The 19,365-nt window shown below is 37.8% G+C and overlaps 1 protein-coding gene across 2 annotated transcripts in view; it reads right to left on the bottom strand.

Moving 5' to 3' along the window:
* shisa6a (shisa family member 6a) overlaps positions 1–19,365 on the bottom strand; it is a 125,890-nt gene that overhangs the window by 18,273 nt on the left and 88,252 nt on the right. For both annotated transcript variants that reach the window (XM_039653186.2, XM_039653185.2), the window contains exon 6: positions 2,513–2,575. In XM_039653186.2, coding sequence (XP_039509120.2) covers positions 2,513–2,575 — 63 coding nt within the window. The remainder of the gene's footprint in view (positions 1–2,512; positions 2,576–19,365) is intronic.

Genomic DNA, 19,365 nt, shown 5'->3' with positions numbered 1-19,365 from the left:
GTTCTGTGTCAGATCAACCACATTTCAGAAACTTGACTGGATTTAGATTTTGTTCATATTATTTTCTGAAGAAAGACCAACATATAAAATGCCATATTTATATTTCCTGATTAATCCACTATTTTGGAGAGGACAGTAAACAATGGCACTTTTATCATTACAAAATGATTGTATGCAGTTACCACACTATTGAAAAAAATGAACATGGTGCCACATTGAGATCCCAATATCTCTGGGAATGAAGCATACTGGGCCTTAAAAATGAAGCATCCAAAAGAAAAGTTAGTTGAGAGGGAAAATCTAAGAGGATATATTTAGATATCTTAAAACTTCTTGAGTTACAGGCCTGCTAACTTTGGATTACGAATATTTTTGGTATGTTGAATGCAATTGTTTTTGATAGTGGGAAACAAAATACATTTCCAGTTTCCACATTATTTGTTCTACAGACATTCCTCTTTAAAAAGAAAAGTATCACCATGTTTTTTTTATTTTTTTATTATTAATATTTTCTTTTATTTATTTTTTATTACTGATTTTCTGTTTTGTTTTGGAAAAAATGATGATGTAGGACAAGGACAAATATGTTGTATAATATGACCAAAAGTGTATTTTATGTCTTGCAATGTCAATAAAAAAAAAAAAAAGAAAGAAAAAAAAGGAAAAGTATCAGTTGTGTGCAAAAACGCCTGAAAATAAATAAAATTCAACAATTTAAACATTGAGCCACATTAAGATCCCAATATCTCTGGGATTGAACCACCGAGGGCCTTAAAAATGAAGATTACAAAACAAAAGCTTGTTAAGAACCAAAATCCTCAAGGATATTGTGATATGTTTAATGTGTAGAGTTACAGGTACATGTGCAAACTTTGGAAAAAGAATATTTTTGGCAGGAATGTTCTATTCAATTGTTTTGAACGAGGAAAACGAGATCGATTTCTAGTTTCATCACTATTTGTTCTTCAGACATTCCTCTTTAAATTAAAAGGTACCAGATGTACGCAAAGTGACCCACATTTGGGTCACACATTTTCCCCACATGTCTAAACTTATCAGATGTACGCAAAGTGATTCGTTCATCAAAATGAACGAATCTTTTCCCCAGTCAACTCGTTCATTTCGTTCGTTGACTGAACCAAATGACACGAAATAAGATTCATTCATTTTGATGAACGAAATCAAACAGGAGAGTCATGAACGCGCATCACAGAACAGAGCAAGGCGACCATTTGAGCTTATAAAACTTAAACTTTGTTATTTATTTATTAAATGAGCGATCGTTTCGCTAGATAAGACCCTTATTCATCGTCTGGAATCGTTTAAAGCCCTTTGAACAGTTTGTAGTTTGCACTGAAACTGTCTTTTGGACCTTGAACCGTTTGGACCCCATTGAAGTCCATTACATGGAGAAAAATCCTGGAATGTTTTCATCAAAAACCTTAATTTGGACATGGACATCTTGGATGACATGGGGGTGAGTAAATTATCAGATAAGATGTCATTAATATTTCAATCATGAAAAGGTCTTCTTTAACTGTTGCCGTTGGCATATAATGAGACAAGTATTGCTAAAGTCAACAGACCTACCAATCTCTCTCTTACCAAAGAGACGGCTTTCAAGTATTACCAAAAAATACTTTCTAATCATTTTTACCCCACTGTAATCTGGCTCCAATTCACAGGTGGAAATGGTTATTTTGACACCTTCAACAAAATGGTGGATTACTTGGAATATATTCAGCCTCGACATTCAATATTCTGGCTTTCTTCTCCATTTATGTACTTCTTGCACCAGAAAAAAAGAGATTGAAATCAACATTTTGAGCTGTGGACCTCAGGTTGATTCGACACAGAATGACACTTCATTATTATTGGAGAGAGCTGATATTAACTTCCTCCAGACCAGTTCGTTTTCAATGACAGCTTTAGCAAACAAAGCTAATTTAATTGAGTACAAAAGCTAATGGCGTCGCTGCTTCGAAACGAGAGATGTGTGCTTTGCAGCCTGAAAAGCTTCAAATTTGTAATGCAAGATATAGTCCGAATAATTACAATTGTGGCTTTTCAATAACGTCTGCAGATCCGATTAGCATACTGTTTTGCTAGCGGGGCCATTTACAGGCTAAGCTTTTAATTTCCTATCAAGAGACTTTTTTATTTTATTTTATTTGAGTCAAAGCCATGCTTTTTTCCCCAATCATTTTTTTTTTTTTTTGGTGAAAGCCGTCTCTGATCTTGAGGACTGCCGGGGAGTCAAGCATCTTGAGTAACGGAGATTATCAGTGCTCATTTGATGAGGCTAATTATGAAAATCTTTTCTGGAGATAAAATCTAGCTCCATTAATTTCTCAAATCTACACCGCACTGATATTATCCACCCTGTTTTTCACACTTCAAACTATCTGGATGTGGAAGACTCATCATAAATCAATTAAACTCGAAGTGTCGTTTCAGAACTCCGGACATGAATGAATGAGTTACCTGGAAACAAAGGAGTTAAGGGACTCACCGATTTTAGGAGTGTGTGACCCAGTGAGATCAAGATGGCTGGTGTAGTCGTGTGGATGGTTATCTGTCAAAAGAAAACGAGGGAAAAACTGGTGTGGTTTAATGTTTTCCAAATTAATTAATCTGCGTGACGGAGCACACTTTATCCATTCGGCAGATGCTTCTGGAAGACAATATGTCTTTGTTTACAGCACTCAGCAGAAGAGCAGAAATCCCTCAAGACTCATCAAGAACAAGTTTTAGAGAGGAAAACAAGATGAACTCGAAAAAAATGCAGTTTTTAAGCTTTAAATAAACACAAAATAATAAACTAATTTTGCTAGACGTCAGCATTTACTCTTGAAACTAAAATTAAACTAAATGATCTCGGGGATACGGGGTTGATGAAAGGACTGAATGAAAACAACCTGATGTTTACCACATAAATGGTTGGAATTACAAAAAAAAAAAACGCATATACAAAGTGCTCACAAAGGCTGCATTTATTTGATAAAAAATACCGTAAAAACAGTAAAATTCTGAAATATTATTACAATTCAAAATAACAAGCTTTTTATCATAATATATGTTAAAATGTAATTTATTTATGTGATTTTCAGCATCATTACTCTAGTCTTCAGTGTCACATGATCCTTCAGAAATCATCCTAATATGATGATTTTATGCTCAAGAAACGTTTACGTTGATTATCAATGTTGAAAACAGACGTGCTTATACATATGTTTGTGGAAACAATCACAAACTTTTCACCGGTAAAGTGCATGTGCTGCAGGAAGAGTTACAAATGTAAATGCTTTGAGTGAAAGCAATTGACCTTTTTGCCAGGAGTTTGATTGACAGGCGATCTGACCAATCGTAACGCCGAATTTGTCCGACAAACAAACCAGACAGGAGAGTTAGTAGATTAACGTCAGAGAACTTGAAAAATGGTGTGTAATGTGTACACTCTTAGCAGAAATGGTTCTATATAGAACCATTTTTTTTGGTAAAAGGTTCTATTGGCCAAATACGGAACCCCAGGGTTCTATATAGAACCCAGAGGAACCCTTTTTTTAAGAGTGTATGGAACCTTTTAGGGGTTCCAAATACGGTTCTATATAGAACCTTTTCTTCTAAGAGTGAATTGATGTCTTTCTGCGGTCGAAACAACATACCTTCTGATGTTCATTCATGTTTATTTTGTGCTATAGCTAGTAGTAAAGAGATATCGGTTCAAGGGCTGAAAATAATTGTGCAAAACTGTATGTATTGCTTCATTTCGTAAAAAATGACAACATTTGATGGCTGAGACTTTGTTTTATACCAAAAGTAACCTGCTTTTTTGTGTCTGTTGGTGTGTTGAGAGTGTCCACTTTGCTCGTTTTGCGAAGGCTCAATTGACGTACTTATTACCACAGCAGGTGAAGCAAATGATATTCAAAATTACTGAGCGTAAATGTTCTGAGGTTTGGAATCGCACTTGCTCATTTTTAAGAGACTCATAAAATGGCTTTATGTAATGCTCAGTAGGAAAATAATAATTATATCTCATTAGCCAACGAGATCACAGATAAAAAGAGCGTGTTTATAAGTGATTAACATCAGCGGATTTGACCGGGTTTCATTTCCCCACAATGCTGAAGCAAATCAACATAGGCAGATTATCTGGTTACACCAATCCTCTCAGACCAGTTAGAGTGGAAAAAAAGCTTGTAAACAACAATAACGTGACATTAATGAGAAGGCTCATTGAAAATCACTCTAAAACAAAGATTTACTCTTCTCTCTGGAATGGATGTCCCGGCCGTGCAACTCAAAACACAAAGAGGAAACAAACAGGTTGTGTTTTTGTGTAATCAGTGTGTGCAGCTTTCAAACATCACAGAGCTTGCGCGGTCTCTTCTGGTTTGTGGATTTGAGGGTAAAAGCAGAACAGACAAGCGCAGGTGATTAGGTGCATTTCCACAGCAGAAAACATAGTCCAATTACACAATGTAGCGCTGCATGCTAAAGCGCCAGGACCGCTAGCTGCTGTCCCACTCGAACATCCCGCTTTGATCAAGGGACCAATTATCCCGTCTCCACTCCGCTGCGTAAATTAACTTGTTTGGTGCTTTCAGACAGGAAACAGCTTTCCTTTGCTTCACACGGACACACACACACACTTTGCAGCTTCAATACACCAACCCGAAAACTGCTTTTCATCCGAAATGATAATGAAAGTCAGGAGAGCGTTTGAAAGACAAAATATCTCAGGATGGAACATTGGTGAAACAAACAAACAAAAGCTTTACATGACGCCTGAACACAGTCAGCTAAAGCAAACTTTCCGAACGCATGAAAGATGAGATGGGATCAATTAGACTCAAATGAAGATCCAAAACATCTTCAGCTCAACGTTGACAGGACAAAAACACACGCTGTCAGACCACAGCAGGCCCTACATGCAATCTGTGCCAATATCTGCAATGGGTTACTGGATAATACACTTCAAATGAAGCACTACAGGGACTGGCCATTGAAATATTTTTACCACTGATGTTTATTCCACAGTGATTTCAAAAACACAACACCAACCAGATCCAAGAAAAATCGGAATGTTATACTTTTTGAGGCCGGATCTACTTCTCTGTGTTTATGAAGAACATTGTAGCCGGATCTACTTCTATGTGTTTATGAAAAACATTGTAGCCGGATCTACTTCTCTGTGTTTATGAAAAACATTGTAGCCGGATCTACTTCTATGTGTTTATGAAGAACATTGTAGCCGGATCTACTTCTATGTGTTTATGAAGAACATTGTAGCCGGATCTACTTTTATGAAGAACATTGTAGCCGGATCTACTTCTCTGTGTTTATGAAAAACATTGTAGCCGGATCTACTTCTCTGTGTTTATGAAAAACATTGTAGCCGGATCTACTTCTCTGTGTTTATGAAGAACATTATAGCCGGATCTACTTCTCTGTGTTTATGAAAAACATTGTAGCCGGATCTACTTCTATGTGTTTATGAAGAACATTGTAGCCGGATCTACTTTTACGAAGAACATTGTAGCCGGATCTACTTCTCTGTGTTTATGAAGAACATTGTAGCCGGATCTACTTCTATGTGTTTATGAAGAACATTATAGCCGGATCTACTTCTATGTGTTTATGAAAAACATTATAGCCGGATCTACTTCTCTGTGTTTATGAAAAACATTATAGCCGGATCTACTTCTCTGTGTTTATGAAAAACATTATAGCCGGATCTACTTCTCTGTGTTTATGAAAAACATTATAGCCGGATCTACTTCTCTGTGTTTATGAAAAACATTATAGCCGGATCTACTTCTCTGTGTTTATGAAGAACATTGTAGCCGGATCTACTTCTCTGTGTTTATGAAAAACATTGTAGCCGGATCTACTTCTCTGTGTTTATGAAAAACATTGTAGCCGGATCTACTTCTATGTGTTTATGAAAAACATTATAGCCGGATCTACTTCTCTGTGTTTATGAAAAACATTATAGCCGGATCTACTTCTCTGTGTTTATGAAGAACATTGTAGCCGGATCTACTTCTCTGTGTTAATGAAAAACATTATAGCCGGATCTACTTCTCTGTGTTTATGAAGAACATTGTAGCCGGATCTACTTCTCTGTGTTTATGAAGAACATTATAGCCGGATCTACTTCTCCGTGTTTATGAAGAACATTGTAGCCGGATCTACTTCTCCGTGTTTATGAAGAACATTGTAGCCGGATCTACTTCTCTGTGTTTATGAAAAACATTGTAGCCGGATCTACTTCTATGTGTTTATGAAAAACATTGTAGCCGGATCTACTTCTCTGTGTTTATGAAAAACATTGTAGCCGGATCTACTTCTATGTGTTTATGAAGAACATTGTAGCCGGATCTACTTCTATGTGTTTATGAAGAACATTGTAGCCGGATCTACTTCTATGTGTTTATGAAGAACATTGTAGCCGGATCTACTTCTATGTGTTTATGAAGAACATTGTAGCCGGATCTACTTCTCCGTGTTTATGAAGGACATTGTAGCCGGATCTACTTATCTGTGTTTATGAAGAACATTGTAGCCGGATCTACTTCTATGTGTTTATGAAGAACATTATAGCCGGATCTACTTATCTGTGTTTATGAAGAACATTGTAGCCGGATCTACTTCTATGTGTTTATGAAGAACATTATAGCCGGATCTACTTATCTGTGTTTATGAAGAACATTATAGCCGGATCTTCTTATCTGTGTTTATGAAGAACATTGTAGCCGGATCTACTTCTCTGTGTTTATGAAGAACATTATAGCCGGATCTACTTATCTGTGTTTATGAAGAACATTATAGCCGGATCTACTTATCTGTGTTTATGAAGAACATTGTAGCCGGATCTACTTCTCTGTGTTTATGAAGAACATTATAGCCGGATCTACTTCTCTGTGTTTATGAAGAACATTGTAGCCGGATCTACTTCTATGTGTTTATGAAGAACATTATAGCCGGATCTACTTATCTGTGTTTATGAAGAACATTGTAGCCGGATCTACTTCTCTGTGTTTATGAAGAACATTGTAGCCGGATCTACTTCTCTGTGTTTATGAAGAACATTATAGCCGGATCTACTTATCTGTGTTTATGAAGAACATTGTAGCCGGATCTACTTCTATGTGTTTATGAAGAACATTATAGCCGGATCTACTTCTCTGTGTTTATGAAGAACATTGTAGCCGGATCTACTTCTCTGTGTTTATGAAAAACATTGTAGCCGGATCTACTTCTCTGTGTTTATGAAAAACATTATAGCCGGATCTACTTCTCTGTGTTTATGAAGAACATTGTAGCCGGATCTACTTCTCCGTGTTTATGAAAAACATTGTAGCCGGATCTACTTCTCTGTGTTTATGAAAAACATTGTAGCCGGATCTACTTCTCCGTGTTTATGAAGAACATTGTAGCCGGATCTACTTCTCTGTGTTTATGAAAAACATTGTAGCCGGATCTACTTCTATGTGTTTATGAAAAACATTGTAGCCGGATCTACTTCTCTGTGTTTATGAAAAACATTGTAGCCGGATCTACTTCTCTGTGTTTATGAAAAACATTGTAGCCGGATCTACTTCTCTGTGTTTATGAAAAACATTATAGCCGGATCTACTTCTCTGTGTTTATGAAGAACATTGTAGCCGGATCTACTTCTATGTGTTTATGAAAAACATTGTAGCCGGATCTACTTCTATGTGTTTATGAAGAACATTGTAGCCGGATCTACTTCTCCGTGTTTATGAAAAACATTGTAGCCGGATCTACTTCTATGTGTTTATGAAGAACATTGTAGCCGGATCTACTTCTCCGTGTTTATGAAGAACATTGTAGCCGGATCTACTTCTCTGTGTTTATGAAAAACATTGTAGCCGGATCTACTTCTATGTGTTTATGAAAAACATTGTAGCCGGATCTACTTCTCTGTGTTTATGAAAAACATTGTAGCCGGATCTACTTCTCCGTGTTTATGAAGAACATTGTAGCCGGATCTACTTCTATGTGTTTATGAAAAACATTGTAGCCGGATCTACTTCTATGTGTTTATGAAAAACATTGTAGCCGGATCTACTTCTCCGTGTTTATGAAAAACATTGTAGCCGGATCTACTTCTATGTGTTTATGAAGAACATTGTAGCCGGATCTACTTCTCCGTGTTTATGAAGAACATTGTAGCCGGATCTACTTCTATGTGTTTATGAAAAACATTGTAGCCGGATCTACTTCTATGTGTTTATGAAAAACATTGTAGCCGGATCTACTTCTCTGTGTTTATGAAAAACATTGTAGCCGGATCTACTTCTATGTGTTTATGAAGAACATTGTAGCCGGATCTACTTCTCTGTGTTTATGAAAAACATTGTAGCCGGATCTACTTCTATGTGTTTATGAAAAACATTGTAGCCGGATCTACTTCTCTGTGTTTATGAAGAACATTGTAGCCGGATCTACTTCTATGTGTTTATGAAGAACATTGTAGCCGGATCTACTTCTCTGTGTTTATGAAAAACATTGTAGCCGGATCTACTTCTATGTGTTTATGAAAAACATTGTAGCCGGATCTACTTCTCTGTGTTTATGAAAAACATTGTAGCCGGATCTACTTCTATGTGTTTATGAAGAACATTGTAGCCGGATCTACTTCTATGTGTTTATGAAGAACATTGTAGCCGGATCTACTTCTCCGTGTTTATGAAGGACATTGTAGCCGGATCTACTTATCTGTGTTTATGAAGAACATTGTAGCCGGATCTACTTCTCTGTGTTTATGAAGAACATTATAGCCGGATCTACTTCTATGTGTTTATGAAGAACATTGTAGCCGGATCTACTTCTATGTGTTTATGAAGAACATTGTAGCCGGATCTACTTCTATGTGTTTATGAAGAACATTGTAGCCGGATCTACTTCTCCGTGTTTATGAAGAACATTGTAGCCGGATCTACTTCTCTGTGTTTATGAAGAACATTATAGCCGGATCTACTTATCTGTGTTTATGAAGAACATTGTAGCCGGATCTACTTATCTGTGTTTATGAAGAACATTGTAGCCGGATCTACTTATCTGTGTTTATGAAGAACATTGTAGCCGGATCTACTTCTATGTGTTTATGAAGAACATTATAGCCGGATCTACTTATCTGTGTTTATGAAGAACATTGTAGCCGGATCTACTTATCTGTGTTTATGAAGAACATTGTAGCCGGATCTACTTCTATGTGTTTATGAAGAACATTGTAGCCGGATCTACTTCTATGTGTTTATGAAGAACATTGTAGCCGGATCTACTTCTCCGTGTTTATGAAGGACATTGTAGCCGGATCTACTTATCTGTGTTTATGAAGAACATTGTAGCCGGATCTACTTCTCTGTGTTTATGAAGAACATTATAGCCGGATCTACTTCTATGTGTTTATGAAGAACATTGTAGCCGGATCTACTTCTATGTGTTTATGAAGAACATTGTAGCCGGATCTACTTCTATGTGTTTATGAAGAACATTGTAGCCGGATCTACTTCTCCGTGTTTATGAAGGACATTGTAGCCGGATCTACTTCTCTGTGTTTATGAAGAACATTATAGCCGGATCTACTTCTCTGTGTTTATGAAGAACATTGTAGCCGGATCTACTTCTCTGTGTTTATGAAGAACATTGTAGCTGGATCTACTTTTATGTGTTTATGAAGAACATTGTAGCCGGATCTACTTCTATGTGTTTATGAAGAACATTATAGCCGGATCTACTTCTATGTGTTTATGAAGAACATTATAGCCGGATCTACTTCTCTGTGTTTATGAAGAACATTGTAGCCGGATCTACTTCTATGTGTTTATGAAGAACATTATAGCCGGATCTACTTCTATGTGTTTATGAAGAACATTGTAGCCGGATCTACTTCTATGTGTTTATGAAGAACATTATAGCCGGATCTACTTCTATGTGTTTATGAAGGACATTGTAGCCGGATCTACTTCTCTGTGTTTATGAAGAACATTATAGCCGGATCTACTTCTATGTGTTTATGAAGAACATTGTAGCCGGATCTACTTCTCTGTGTTTATGAAGAACATTATAGCCGGATCTACTTCTATGTGTTTATGAAGAACATTATAGCCGGATCTACTTCTATGTGTTTGCCGGGGAATTTGTCAATTAAACTCAATTTTTAGAAAAAGCAAAAAGAAAAAGGATATATCATCACTTACCAACCTTGCAACTTATGGTAGGTGAGTCTGTGACACTTTTGTTAAAAACCAATAAAAAGTTAAATCTCAAATGTTGTCTTATTTTTCCCAACTTTTAGTTGCTTAATAAATGTACCATGGCTCACAAATACATCAGAAAACAAATTATTTCTACAATGACGATGAAAATAACTCATTTTGTACGATCCTAGACCAGTGCTGTAATGCCCACCGAAACTATAAACATTAATCAATTATTGTCACACATTTAATTAATGCGCCCTCCACCAGACATCAATTAAAGAATGGTGCTCTTCGACGAGTCCCTTTAAGCGGTGCATTCTCTGAATTAACATTTTTTGATGAAGATTCCCAGCCCTGATGTCAAAACCAAATGTCAAACAGCTCCTAAAGCGCTGGAAGTGATTTCTCCAAAAACAGGGTCACACACCTCGCCCTCCAAGTCACTTATGCGACACACATGGGTGTGTGTCCTCATTATACGATCACGCCGAGAAATTAAAACGATCCGTTTCAACGCCTTGTTGTTATAGTTAACAAAAAAGCACCATAATAGCAGTTGTGCAAAATCATTTGATAGCTTTATAAGAAACAGACCCAAATTTAAACATTTTTGGCGACTTTTTGTGAAAGAACAGCATCTCATTTTGAGAAAGTATGGGTTTGGGTAGATATGAGGGTGAATCTATTCCCTAAATAAAACACAATGCTGTTTTGTGTATAAATATTACATTAATTGTGTGAATCATTCACTGAATTCAGTCTAGCCAAATGAATCTGCTCCTAAAAAGGCAGAGTTATTCAACCGACAGAGACAAAATTCCCCAAGGCTTGAACAAAGCACTTTCTGAAGTGTCCTGTGTGTGGCAAACACTTGTGAATGTAAATCAAACGCAGAGAGATCTCCGAGCGGACACTGAACAACACACTCCAGCTGACCTGATTAACATCAGCCTCGTTTCTGCATGGGGAATTTATTCATTTCGATAAAACACACAGCCGAAAATATCACTAAACAGCTCTCAGACAAGATTCTGAAATAGTCAATCCTCCATCAGACTGTCTATCATGGACAAATAATTTATTTTTGCTATAATGCCTGAATAATTATGCATAACATATTTCACTCTATTCGCCAACCAACCAACCAAATAAATAAATAAACATTTTGGGCAATACATTTTATTTTAGGACCATTAAAATGTTTTTTTCTTCTTCTTTTTTTTTTAACCAGAATAAAGCTAAATAAATAATTAAAAATATGGATAATAAAAATAAAACATAAAACATAGGACCATTAAGCTTTAAGTTTTTTTTTCCACCAGAATAAAGCTAAATAAATACATTTAATTAGATTTACTTTAAAATGTATTATACTTAACTAAAAATGAAATCATGAAAACATTTTTATTACTTAAAACAACAAAAAAACATTAAATGAAATAATTTATAAATAATAAAAATAGCTCAAAAATAAAAACTATGCAAAAACAAATGACAAAACAAAACAAAATTACTCAAATAAAATTGCAAACCAAAAATATATAAATAAATTCGAATTTAAAATATTAACAAAAACTACAACATATGCTGTGTTCGCACCATGTCGTAATTACCATCATTTCTTAATCAAAACCGGTGACGTTCCACTCGGATGTGTTCACGACCTCGGGATTATGCGTTACTCACTCTCAGAAAAAAAGGTACAAAAGTTGTCACTGGGGCTGTACCTTTTATAAAAGGTAAACTTTTGTCCATTTCATGAGCTAATAAGTACATTTTAGGTGTTAATATGTACATTTTGGGTGCTAATATGTACATTTTAAGTGTTAATATGTACTTTTAACGGTTAATATGTACAATTTAGATGCTAATATGTCCATTTCAGGAGTTAATGTGTAAATTTCATGAGCTAATATGTCCATTTTAGGTGGTAATATGTACATTTGAGGTACTAATATGTACATTTTAAGTGTTAATATGTATATTTTAGGTGCTAATGTGTCCATTTTAGGTGCTAATATGTACCACTAAGGTACCAATATGCAGCCTTTGGGTACAAAAGTGTACCTTTTGAAAAGGTACAGCCCCAGTGACAGCTTTTGTACCTTTTTTTTTCTGAGAGTGTATGCAAAAAACCTAGGCTTCATCTTCTTAATGCAAAACATTTTTCTACATTTATCTGGGGTGAAAAATAGCTTCACCCACATGTTTGAGCATGTGTTTAACTTCATAAAAAAACATTTTTTTATGGCAATAAAATAATTCTGTGTTGCTATGTGGTTGCTAGGGTGCAATTCTTACTGGCTCAAGTGAACCCTGCGCCCTTAAGTCTCTATGATATCGGTTTGCTTAATGAGTCGAATTGCTCATAAAACGAATCACACACCTCTCCTAAACAGGTTTGATATATTCATATTCATGCGAGAACTGCAGCGGGAGGCTTTTACAGTATCACACTGGCACAGGAACGCATCTGTCTGTTGCTTTAAGAGCGAGAGCTCACATCCAGGCCGCTTTCTAAATGTAAGTGCCCTACATTGGCGGTCTGCAGGGGGAACGAGCCATTTCGCGGCTCTCAGCTGGCAATGGGGATCAAACTGCTCTGCGCGGCTTTGCCTCCATCCCGCCAGCAGCCCTTTCAGAAGAGCTCTAGTTTCTGTCCAGAACAGATGTGTCAACACCAAACCAAAATTGACCCTATTTACTTATTTTCGAAATGAATTCCTGGTCAACATCACGCACAATTCATCCCACCAATCAATTCCTGCACGTAACTCCCACTTCTGACTATCCAAACAATTCCTGCAGGATCAAATCTGATTACAGAAGAAATGCTTTTTTTGTTGTTATTGTTGTTGTTTCTATTATCACACACAGAGAAATACAAGATATAAACGGTACCATTCAAAGGTTTGGGGTCAGTAAGATTTTCGAATGTTTTTGAAAGAAGTTTCTCTGGACGTTTATTTTAGTTTTCTTGCTTGAGGGCGAGTTAATCATGGTGTGAACTATCCTTTTAACAAAGCAAATCTCTACCGTGAACTGCCAAAATACAGGCAGTAACATGTCCCAGTATAGTTACATGTTCCCTCAGAGACAGTAATACACTGTTACACCACAATAAAGGATGCGTTTTACTCTGATCACTGTCTGGTTCCTCTTATACCGACTACCGAACTACAGGCTGAAACTGAAGTCAGCTAAACCTGTAATGAGGACTGTTAAAAGATGGACTAATGAAGGGGATTGCGGGATACACAAGCCTCGCTTCGATGGCACTGATTGGAGTGTTTTTGAAGCTGCTGCCTTCGATATGGATGAGCTCACAGAGATCGTAACAGCATCAGTTTCTGTGAGGATATGTGCATTCCTACAAGGACACACTGTAAAACATAATCCTGTAAAAAACGGTAAACTACTGGCAGCTGTGGTTGCCAGCATCATACCGTAAAAATATGGTGTGTTACTGTTTTCGAAGTTAACAGAGTATAAAAATGTAATTCAACAGCCATATACTCTAACAAGAAAACAGTAACACACCGTATAGTTACGGTATAATGCTAATAATACAGCGCAGTCTCATCCCAAGACGTCATATACAGTAACTGACGTCTTGGGACGTCTTTTGAACATACGTAAACATCCGCCTTTTTAGGGTACCCTTAAAGGGGAAATGAAGCAGTGAATCAAGTTTACATGATTTACAAGATGGATTTCCAATATAATCAACAATTATATAAGAAACATTACAAATGTAAACATTTAGAAGAAAAAAAGAAAAAACGTTGTATCTTTCGCCGCCAGGGCGCCGCCATTGTGCAGGTGACGGCACGGGGTTGGTTGGCTCAAGTTTAACAGGCTCTGGGCATTGAAAATCGCGACATCAAACTGTGTTTACACCAGTGTTTTTACCGCAAACGACTAATGTTAGGTACAGTTATTAGACAAAAAGACGACGTCTAATGTTATATGTTGACAAACTGCACATAGAAACATTGTTCGCGATGTCTGCCGTCAGATATTCCCGTCTCATTAACAACATGTAAGTTAGCATGTAACGTTATTTGTTAAAGGGGAAATGAAACGTCCATATTTTCGCAGTGGTAGTGCTAGTAGCTACAGCCTACATGCTAGGAAAAAGTGTCAGGGAAAGTTCAGGGAAAGCATCGCCGCTTCCACACGTCTACCTCCCGGCACAGCATGGTAAACGTGCGCGCCGGTGATGCAGAATTGACCACGCAATACATGCTCAAGATCAACCTCTTGACAACAGATGGACTTTGACACGGAGGGCATCGCAGTACAACAGCCACACTGACACCTGGTAAGTTAGCGTTGCAAACCCGCTCTTCGCCCCAAACCAGCACCGGCTGTTCTACATAGCAACGTAACTCACATGTTGTTGACGAGACGAGAATATGACGGCAGACATCGCGAACAATGTTTCTATGTGCAGTTTGTCAACATATAACATGAGACGTCGTCTTTTTGTCTAATAACTGTACCTAACATTAGTCGTTTGCGGTAAAAACACTGGTGTAAACACAGTTTGATGTCGCAATTTTCAATGCCCAGAGCCTGTTAAACTTGAGCCAACCAACCCCGTGACGTCACCTGCACAATGGCGGCGCCCTGGCGGCGAAACATACAAAGTTTTTTCTTTTTTTCTTCTAAATGTTTACATTTGTAATGTTTCTTATATAATTGTTGATTATATTGGAAATCCATCTTGTAAATCATGTAAACTTGATTCACCACTTAATTTCCCCTTTAAACGTCGGTTAGATGACGTTATCAGATCCTAAACCTACCCCGTCCCCTAACCGACGTTAAAGGTAAAGCGTCAGTTGTATGACGGCCCGGGTTCGTCAACTAACCGACGTTTAAGGGTACCCTGATGTTGACGTATGGTCAAAAGACATCCCAAGACGTCAGTTACATGACGACTTGGGATGAGACTGTGTTACTGGCAACCACAGCTTCCAGTAGTTTACCGTTTTTTACAGGATTATTTTTTACAGTGATTTTTATTATTCGATAATGATAAATCATGGTTTACAGCAAAACTTGAGACAGCTCCGTCAAGCCAAAGAAGACGTGAGAAGTGAGGATGACATCTTTTACAACCAGGCCAGAAACAAGCGAATCTTAGAAGTGGACAAAACCGTTTCCATCCAACAATTTGGCGGCTTGAGGAACATGGCCAAGAACAAGGCACCACTAGCCTGGTTAAAACCAGACCATTCTTAGTTATAACTGAGTTATGGTCTGACAAATGATTTCCAGAGGGGCGTCACCAACGGATGTCGCGGGTTGACCCTGAAACCAATCAGAGCGATGAAGGAGATGACGTTTGCAGAGCGGCGGCCGGGTGTTGTTCTTTGCTCGGTTTTTAACAAAAAGGAAACGTTCAAATCGCTTGAAAACAGACGCGATAGCTGATTCAAGCGACAGTGGCGTCCATCTTTGTAACGTAGGCTACAAAATCTGCTTCAAAATCCCAGCGCTGTCGTCATCGTGTAAAGCCCGCCCCAACGTTTCTGATTGGTGCCTCGATTTCTGCGGACTGGAAATGGGCTTGAATGAGCTCTTTGAAAGACTAACTTTCAGAGCAAATCTAAATTTGCCGGAAGTTGTCTGGGTTTTCCCGGGCTAAGGCCCCGTCCACACTACTGCGTTTTTGTTTAAAAACGGAGACCTTTTGCTATGTTTGCACCTCCTGTCCAGATTAAAACGGGAAAAACGAAGACCTAAAACGGATAAGTTTGTAAACGCTGCAGCTCCGTTTTTCGTTTTGAATCTCCGGAGGGCGTTTTAATGTAGACGAGACAAAATGGTGGAGTTTAGAAATGCTCACGCTCGGCTCTATGATTGGGTGTTATCAGTCGTGACGTGTCCTTCCCTGATTCGCCAACCACCGTTTACACCGGCACGCGCATGCCCAGTGTTGGTGAATGGTCACGTGATCCACGTTTTCAGTCGTTTTAATGCGGACGGAGATCATTTCTAATATGCAGATAAAACGCTGGTGTGGACGGAGATCGTATTCGTTTTAATTCGTCGTTTTTAAACGAAAACGCAGTTGTGTGGACGGGGCCTGAGTCATCAACACCTGGCGGAGGATCTGAATGTGTTTCACCGCAGGTTTGCGGTGAAACACACCCGCTCACACATAAGCCACGAGTTTCCACCGAAATTGCCCGGAACAATTTGTCGCGTAAAATTTTCCCCGAGACCTGTTGCTTTCTGCGTTTTCACCGCGGTCTAAAGTAACTTGAAGATTAGGCAAATTAGTCCAGGGAAGTACTGCATTCACTGCAGATTTTATAAATTGTGGTTGAAATGAAATTCTGCGTGCAGTCAATCAATCAATCAATCAAAAATGCGGCATGAACTCAACCAATCAGCATGTTCAGCGCTGTAGTCCCACCCCCGAAAGTTCCTGAACTTTTAAAAAGTACTCCCTCGCGAGCAGGGACTTTCTGAATGGGGACATTTTTTATCAAGAACTTGCTCAACCTGCGAGCAAACAGAAAGTTCAAAAGAGCTGTATCTGTTTGATTTCTTTTTACAGCGCGGTCTCATCAGTTATATGACGTCTTGGGACGTCTTTTGACCATACGTCAACATCCGCCTTTTTAGGGTACCCTTAAACGTCGGTTAGATGACGTTATCGGATCCTAACTCTACCTCAGACCTAAACCTACCCCGTCACCTAACTGACGTTAAACGTAAAGCATCAGTTGTATGACGGACCGGGATCGTCAACTAACCGACGTTTAAGGGTACCCAATGGTCAAAAGACGTCCCAAGACGTCAGTTATATGACTTCTTGGGATGAGACTGTGTTACTTTTTACATTATACATATTTTCACTGTCACTTTCGATCAATGTATTGCATCCTTGCTGAATGAACGTGTTAAAGAAATCGTACTAACCCCAAACTTTTGAACAGTACAGGCCTAAACATGCATGTTATGAACATGTAGATAATAACATGATTCATATTCCACAGTGAGAGAAACAGAATAACGTAATCAGACGGGGTGTTGGGCTGTGAAGCGGGACTAAGCCCCGATCCAGCCGTGTCATCCGTCATTGGCAGGTCTTGGCGTGATGCGGCTGGGATCCGGGTCTCATTTGCTTGCTTGTAGAGATAAGCACAGATTTAATTGATGTCTTCCTCAATTTGAAAGAAGTAACATCATTCAAAACTGTCTTTATCACTACGCAGTGATTCCTCCGACCGCCGGGAGCCGACGTGACGGGACGTCCTGAAGGAGCTTGAGAAGAGCTGAGATTGTGTTGTGCAAAACACAGCAAAAAAAACCAGGAAAGTCATAAAAGTGTGATATTATTTTCATGCACTTTTTATGTAAGTTTGTACCTCAGCCAGTGTTTCACATTGAACTCAAGAGCGATTTCTACAACTGTCCATGTCAAACCTCTTAAAACGCACGGCACGCAGAGCCGTAAACTCAATCTCGTCCTCCCAACCCCTGCTTCTGGAGAAAAAAAAAAAGCTCAAACGATGGCAAAGCGAGTGAATGAAACTCTCAGGCAGCAGGGAATGATAAACTACTTCTGTGCGGCTTAATCAAAACTTTCCACACTCACACAACAAGCTTTATGTTTGGCTGTGTAATGGCACGAGAATTTTAAAAATGCAAAGTGGATTATTTTCCTGAATTCTCATTGGCCCTAATTTTTGTTTGATTAATTGCTTTGCATGTTTCCTCCCAATTAGGCCCGTGTTTGAGGCACGGGGGCTGCGGAGAACAGGCACGAAATATAAAACAGTCTAATGAGGGAGAAATGTCAGGCTTTGTGAAGACGCTGCAAACTGGAAAATTGCACCACAGATCTGTAAATGACTTGGCAATTATGGATTGCCTTTGACTGTGTACTGACATTTCACTGACTAGACTTGAATGCGTAATTTCCACGCTTAATACGGCAGTTGTTTATCCTGCGATAATCACACGAAACCTGTCTGGGTTTTATTACACAGGAATACTTCATTCTGATTGGTCAATCCTGACACTCTCGGGTAATGCTTTTGAATGGCGACTCTTTTTCTCACCAAGTCTGCATTTATTTGATCAAAAATACAGAAAAATTGTGAAAAAGTATTACTGTTTAACGTAAGTGTTTTCTATGTAAATATATATTCAAATGTAATTTATTCCTCTGATCAAAGCCGTATTTTCAGCACATGACCCTTCAGAAATCACTTTGCCCAAGACACACCTCTGATTATTATCAGTGTTGAAATGTCTTCATATCTTTGTGTGACACATTTTTCAGGACTATTTGATGAAAAGAACAGCTTTAATTTGAAATGGAGAACTTTATAAATGTTTCTAATGTCACTTTTGATTAATTGGTAACACTTTACAATACGGGTGCACTAATATGCATTCATTCATGCTTCACTAATGCACAGATGATCATGAGTTAATGTATAACTAATGAAGAACTAAACCATTAATTAATGATTACTGCATCAGCAACTAATAAAGAGTCTATATAAGTAATACATGAATTGCTATTAATTCAATGCGTCATTGTGTATTAATTCCTTAATAACACATTTTATTAACTAACAGTGTAAATTAATGTGTTAATTACCACAATTAGTCAAAGCTATGCACTTCAACTTCCAGTTGCCTGCTTTAATTAATCATTAGCTAATGATTTGCAAAGGTCTCATTATGTCATGACTTTACTTGATGGGACACATCATTATTAACTATTCATTTAGTAATTTGCACATGAATTTGCACTAACAATGAAGTAATTAATCATGTATTAATGCATATTAGTGTACCCGTCATATTATCTGGAAGTTGAAATACAAGGCTTTGGCTCATTCTGGTAATTAACATATTAATTAACACTATTAGTTAAAAAAACGAGTTATTATGCAATTAATCCACAATTACATATTTAATTAATAACAATTAATGTATGAAATAATACATGAACTTTACAGACTAATGTGGTAATCATTAATGAATAGCTTAGATAATCATTAGTTACACATTAATTCAGTATTATCTGTGCATTAGTTAAGCGTGAATGAATGCTTATTAGTGCACCCGTATTGTAAAGTGTTACCGATTA

The sequence above is a fragment of the Pimephales promelas genome, chromosome 3, assembly GCF_988280905.1.
Source record: "Pimephales promelas chromosome 3, fPimPro1.hap1.1, whole genome shotgun sequence".
NCBI lineage: Eukaryota > Metazoa > Chordata > Actinopteri > Cypriniformes > Leuciscidae > Pimephales > Pimephales promelas.
The sequence above is the reverse complement of the archived record's forward strand: the minus strand, read 5'-3'. Positions and strand labels throughout refer to the sequence as shown.